Consider the following 6,620-nt stretch of genomic DNA (forward strand, 5'->3'; position numbering starts at 1 on the left):
AAAAAAAAAAAAAGAAAAGTATCCAGCTGTAAGACGTTTACATTATACCTGAAATGTTCTAAAATGACTCGAATAATGTAAAGCACATTGCAAACCTTAAAACAACCCCTAAAACAGCAAAACAAAGAGATACAGCAAATAATCCTATAGTGAAGATAAAATTAAACACTAAAAAAATAAGATTAATCCAAGACAAGGCAGGAAAACAGGAAAAAAAAAATTAAAAAGAACAGTTGACAAAATGATAGAGTAAAACCTAACTATATTGCTAATTACATTAAATTTAAGTGGTCAAACTACAGTATATTTCCTGACTTATTTTATGGAGCCAGCATTGCCCTGACACTAAAACTTAAAAATTAATTAAAAATTAAGATGAAAGAAAGTCATTTTTACATAATAAAATCTCAGAGAATGTGTCACCAAAGACCCAAACTACAGGAAATGCTAAGGGAAGATCTTCAGGCTAAAGATAAATGATACAGGATGGAAGTTCAGATCACAGGAAGGAAGGAAAAGCAACTAGACATTTTTTCCTGTTTTCCAACACATACAATTTCTTATCTTTGCAAATTCTTTCCACATTTCCAAGTGTTTCTTTTTTATTTATTCCTTTTTTTGAGACGGAGTTTCGCTCTTGTTGCCCAGGCTGGAGTGCAATGACACAATCTCAGCTCACCGCAACCTCTGCCTTCTGGGTTCAAGTGGTTCTCCTACCTCAGCCTCCCAGGTAGCTGGGATTACAGGCATGCACCACCACGCCAGGCTAACTTTGTATTTTTAGCAGAGACGGAGTTTCTCCATGTTGATCAGGCTGGTATCGAACTACCGACTTCAGGTGATCTGCCTGCCTCAGCCTCCCAAAATGCAGGGATTACAGGCGTGAGCCACAGCACCTAGCCGTTTCCATGTATTTCTAATTCATATATTTTCACTGTTTTTGGTAGGAGCATTCAAAGCTATGATTTTTCCTTAGGGTCCTGCTTTTTTATTTTATTTTTTGAGATGGAGTCTCGCTCTGTCATGCAGGCTGGAGTGCAGTGGCAAGATCTTGGTTCACAGCAATATCCGCCCCCTGGGTTCAAGCAATTCTCCTGCCTCAGCCTCCCAAGTAGCTGGGATTACAGGTGCACGCCACCACACCCAGCTAATTTTGGTATTTTTAGTAGAGATGGGGATTCACCATGTTGGCCTGGATGGTCTTGATCTCCTGACCTCATGATCGGCCCACCTCAGCCTCCCAAAGTGCTGGGATTACAGGCATGAGCCACTGCACCTGGCCAGTGTCCTGCTTTAATTAAATCTCTTTTTTTTTTTTTTTTTTTAAGACAGAGCCTTGCTCTGTTGCCCAGGCTGGAGTGCAGTGGTGTGATCTCGGCTCACTGTAATCTCCGCCTTCCAGGTTCACGCCATTCTCCTGCCTCAGCCTCCCTAGTAGCTGAGACTACAGGCGCCCACCACCATGCCCGACTAATTTTTTGTATTTTTAGTAGAGACGGGGTTTCACCCTGTTAGCCAGGATGGTCTTGATCTCCTGACCTCGTGATCCACCCGCCTTGGCCTCCCAAAGTGTTGGGATTACAGGCATGAGCCACCGTGCCCGGCCCTGTTTTCTTTTCATTCTATTTGTCTGATATAGTTTGCCAGTCCTTTTCTTAACCTTTCTAAATTAGTGAATCATTCAGGTGTCTGGGTTTTAATTCATGATTCAATCTGAAAGGTCTTTTAATAGATGAGTTAAACACCATTTGCATATATTAATAAGGCATATATATTTGCTCTCTGGTCTTAACTTTATCATGTAGTTTTTTTTTTTTTTTTTTTTTGAGACAGAGGCTTGCTTTGTCACCCAGGCTGGAGTGCAGTGCGATCGTAGCTCACTGCAGCCGCAAACTTCTGGGATCAAGTGATCCTCCCACTTCCGCCTCAGCCTCCCCAGTAGCTAGGACTACAGGTGCACACAACCACAAGCAGCTGATTAACAAAAAAAAATTCTTTTTGTAGAGATGGGGTTTTATTATGTTGCCTGGACTGGTCTGGAACTCCTGGACTCAAACAATTCTCTCGCTTCAGCCTCTCAAAGTGCTAGAATTACTGGCGTGAGCCTCCGTGCCTGGCTTTTATCACGCGATTATTTTGTTAATTCTGTCTTGCTCACTCTCTCTGCATATATCTGTGTGTCTTAAGTCTTACTATACATAAATTATTTTTTGTCTCTCAATACCGGTTAAGCCTCAGAAGGGAAGATATGCATGTATGTGATATTTTTTCCCCACTGATTTATTCCTAGTTACCTAGAAGAATGCCTGTCACATAGTAGGTACTCGGTAAATATTCGTTAAATCACCTCATCCAATCAAAGTTCTCACAAGAGAAACACTAATATTTTCTTCAAAATAATATTATTTGTGTTCTTTCCTTGTTTCTGTTAAAAGATTTCACGTAAGGGAGATGAAGAATCATTTATTCAACAAGCATATGAACACGGGTTGGAGAGGAGAGAAGCAAAAATGAAGGCCCTGAAATTCTGGCACGTCACTTACTCACTAGTAAGTTACTGTATAATTCTCAGGTAAGAAACAATGTCAGAATAAAGAAGGCAGGCCAGGCGCAGTGGCTCACGCCTGTAATCCCAGCACTTTGGGAGGCTGAGATGGGCGGATCACTTGAGGCCAGGAGTTTGAGATCAGCCTGGCCAACTTGGCAAAACCCCGTCTCTACTTAGAGTATAAAAATTAGCTGGGTGTGGTGGCATGTGCCTGTTGTCCCAGCTACTTGAGAGGCTGAAGTCGGAGAATCGCTTGAACCTGGGAGGTGGAGGCTGCAGTGAGCCAAGATCGTGCCACGGCACTCTAACCTTCCCACCTGGGAGACAGAGTGAGGCTATATCTCCAAAAAAAAAAAAAAAAAAAAAAAAAAAAATGCAAATAGTCACAAGCCCTATACAAAAAAAAAACCAAACCAAAACAAAAAAAACACAAAAAATCTATTTTAATTAGGAGCAAGAAAAAAACAACTTACATGGGCCATGGCTTATTTTAGAATTGAATGTATTAATTAATCCTCTTCTTGGTTCCCTCTGGAAGAAACTCAGTCCAAAGAAGGTGTTGCTGGGGGAGAGGGGAGCTAAAAAAAAAAGACAGGAGATTATTGCCTCTAAGCTCCCAAAATGTTAATTCAGAATGACATTTTTCTTCCCCCTTCATATCTCCTATTCCCAGACCTGATACATACATACATAAATTATTAGTGGGAATTTGGACAAATCCTAGCTTTACTCAAAACCATGAGGAAACCCAGCTACAGCAGGATAGACTCAAGAAAAGCAAGGATCATTCTCTTCAGCAGAAGGGATAGTTAGGCCAGCCCAGTGTCCCAATACTATGATGAAATGGAAGCCAGGATCAGGGTGCTGAGAACTGCCCTGAGTAGATTTTTACTGAATTAAGAGAAAAAAGAAAAGTTAATGGACATTATGAGAAAAGATCAGGGAAACAGAAAACAGACCCAAAAGACCCAATGTATGTATAACAGGAATTTCAAAAATAAGAGGCTGAAACAACACAGATGGAAGAGAAGAAATAAATAGAACAAAAATTTCCAGACCAAAATAAACTCTTGAGTCTTTAAAGTACAGTGCTGTAAGAATTAAAGAAGAATCGTACCTGCAAACATCCTGAGAAATATTCTTAAATTTGTCTTTGAATACAGACAAAAGGACATAAATATCTTTTAGTAAGAAGTTGCAGAGGTTGGGCGCAGTGGCTCACGCCTGTAATCCCAACACTTTGGGAGGCAGAGGCAGGCGGATCACGAGGTCAGGGGCCCAAGACCAGCCTGGCCAACATGGTGAAATCCCGTCTCTACTAAAAATACAAAAATGAGGTGGGTGTGGTGGCGGATGCCTGTAATCCCAGCTACTCGGGAGGATGAGGCAGGAGAACTGCTTGAAAACCCACGGCGGAGGTTGCAGTGAGCCCAGATAGCGCCACTACATTCCAGCCTGGGCGAAAGAGAGAAACTCCGTCTCAAAAAAAAAAAAAAAAAAAAAAAAAAAAAAGAAGTTGCAGAACAATGTGTATGTATTGTGGCCTAGCCTAATCTTAGGAAAAAAAAAAAAAAAAATCAAACACATATGTACATAAGCATACTACATATGTGGTGTTTTTCTGAGGCTGTGATGATAAATGCGGGGTAGCAATGTGATTTTGGCTTGTGTTGTATGTGTAAATCTACAGCTAACTCCTCAAGTAGTCAGGAGGGGAGATGGCTGAATGACAGATCTCTGGGGCAGGGCGTCCTGAGCCTTAGATGTGTGCACAGGAGCGGGGTGAGGTGACTGTGCGTGTGTCTGTGTGTGAGAGACCAGAGTTGACTGAGAGGAGTGGAAGCTCTCTGACTGATCGTGTGAGCCTGAGGATAAAGTAAATGCTTTTTTTTTTTTTTTTTTGAGACGGAGTTTCACTCTTGTTGCCCAGGCTGGAGTGCAATGGTGCGATCTCGGCTCACCGCAACCTCCGCCTCCCGGGTTCAAGCGATTCTCCTGCCTCAGCCTCCCGAGTAGCTGGGATTACAGGCATGCACCACCACACCTGGCTAATTTAGTGTTTTTAGTAGAGATGGGGTTTCTCCACGTTGGTCAGGCTGGTATCGAACTTCCGACCTCAGGTGATCCACCCGCTTCGGCCTCCTAAAGTGCTGGGATTACAGGCGTGAGTCACTGCGCCCGGCGTGTGCTTTTTCTTTCATGTAAATTAATGGGACTTAAACAAATAGCCATTCACAATAATGGTCACAGTCACCTACATTTACACAAATGATCGGGCACAGAATCACACTGTCAGTAAAGCACACCCACGCACCAGGTCGCTGTCCCAACAGTAACACACACTTAGCCCAAAGATAAACCCTACTTCCTCACGCATGCAAAACACACCCCCCTAAGGGGTGATCCCGCACTCAGAGGCTTAAAACTACAGACATTCCCCTTCCACGACACTGGTGAGCCAGGATTTCTCACCTTCAGCATCCTCAGGGAAGGCTCTGGTCCAAGTCCTGATTCGGATTCCAGGCGAGGCCGCTCTACCTTCTCCACCGGCCCGGGACACCCTTACCTGCCTCTACCCGGAGACCATTCCTCCGAGGCTCCTACCGGAAGTAGCTGTGGACAGCGGTGTCCTCTGGGAAATGCAGTCCGAGGGGAGAGCCCCTGAGATGGAAAGGGTGTGTTCCGCCGGGCTCCGGGATGCACTTGCGCAGTTTCACCCGAGGCTGGAGTGACGCCAACCTCTTAGGGTTCGTTTTCGGATACCAGACTTCGGGTTCCGCTGAGGACGGATTTCAGACTAGGGACAGTGGCTGCCCCGACCTCCTCAAGGCGGCCGCCGCGGGGTGTGGCTGAAGATAATTTTTGGCGGGCGCGGACTAATCCGGCTTCCCTTTGTGGAGTTGTGGTGAGAGAGGTGTTTTGTTGCGAGACCGCACGTGCGCCTATCCGAAGGTGACTCTGGTGGAGAAGGTGGATATGAACCGACTTGTGAGGGTGTAGCGCGTGAGATTCGTATGTGAAACGATTTTTTTTTTTAAATTTTTTTTGGCTGGGCGCGGTGGCTCACGCCGAGGCGGGCGGATCACCCGAGACCAGCCTGACTAATATGGAGAAACCCAGTCTCTACTAAAAATACGGAATTAGCCGGGCGTGATGGCGCCTGCCTGTAATCCCAGCTACTCGGGAGGCTGAGACACGAGAATCGCTTGAACCCGAGAGGCAGAGGTTGCGGTGAGCCGAGATTGCGCCATTGCACTCCAGCCTGGGCAACAAGAGCAAAATTCCTTCTCAAACAAACAAAACTGTACGTCATATATTTGACTCAATTTATTTTATATATATATTATTATTATTACTACTATTATTTTGAGACGGAGTCTCGCTCTGTCGCCCAGGCTGGAGTGCAGTGGCGCGATCTCGGCTCACTGCAAGCTCCGCCTCCCGGGTTCATGCCATTCTCCTGCCTCAGCCTCCCACGTAGCTGGGACTACAGGCGCCCGCCACCTCGCCCGGCTAATTTTTTGTATTTTTAGTAGAGACGGGGTTTCACCGTGTTAGCCAGGATGGTCTCGATCTTCTGACCTCGTGATCCACCCGTCTCGGCCTCCCAAAGTGCTGGGATTACAGGCATGAGCCACTGCTCCCAGCCTATTTATATATTTTTTCATACAGAAAAAAATATATTCTTGCCTGGGCAAGAAAAACAACAACAACAAAAAACAAAAACTGTACGTCATATATTTCACTCAACTTTAAAAAATTTTTTTTTATTTTTTTGACACAGGGTCTTCATGCCCTGTTGCCCGGGCTGAGTGTGGTGTCGGGATCCTAGCTCACTGCAATCTCCACCACCTCTGCTTCTCCCGCATCCACCTCCCAAAGTGCTGTGATTACAGGCGTGAGCCACCAGGTCCAGCCAAAACGATATTTATTTATTTATTTATTTGTTTATTTATTTATTTATTTATTTTTGGTAAAGACGAGGTCTCGCTATGTTGCCCACGCTGGTGGTCTCGAACTCCTGGACTCAAGCGATCCTCCCATCTCGTTTGCCAAAGTATTGGATGACAGG

The 6,620-nt window shown here is 44.7% G+C and overlaps 2 protein-coding genes across 3 annotated transcripts in view; one reads left to right on the forward strand and one right to left on the reverse strand.

Moving 5' to 3' along the window:
* ZNF382 (zinc finger protein 382) overlaps window positions 1-2,679 on the forward strand; it is a 93,214-nt gene extending 90,535 nt beyond the window's left edge. The window contains exon 9 of the transcript XR_007721481.1: window positions 2,436-2,679. The gene's annotated coding sequence lies outside the window, so the exon portion shown is untranslated. The remainder of the gene's footprint in view (window positions 1-2,435) is intronic.
* The window catches only part of ZNF461 (zinc finger protein 461), a 38,599-nt gene extending 32,831 nt beyond the window's left edge, over window positions 1-5,768 (reverse strand). For both annotated transcript variants that reach the window (XM_050769048.1, XM_050769047.1), the window contains exons 1-2: window positions 5,021-5,768; window positions 3,022-3,110 (exon numbers count right to left, since the gene is read on the reverse strand). In XM_050769048.1, coding sequence (XP_050625005.1) covers window positions 3,022-3,030 — 9 coding nt within the window. In that variant the 5' untranslated portion in view covers window positions 3,031-3,110; window positions 5,021-5,768. The remainder of the gene's footprint in view (window positions 1-3,021; window positions 3,111-5,020) is intronic.
* Window positions 5,769-6,620: the final 852 nt, after the last annotated feature.

The sequence above is a fragment of the Macaca thibetana genome, chromosome 19 (genome assembly GCF_024542745.1).
Source record: "Macaca thibetana thibetana isolate TM-01 chromosome 19, ASM2454274v1, whole genome shotgun sequence".
In the NCBI taxonomy this organism is placed as follows: Eukaryota; Metazoa; Chordata; class Mammalia; order Primates; family Cercopithecidae; genus Macaca; species Macaca thibetana.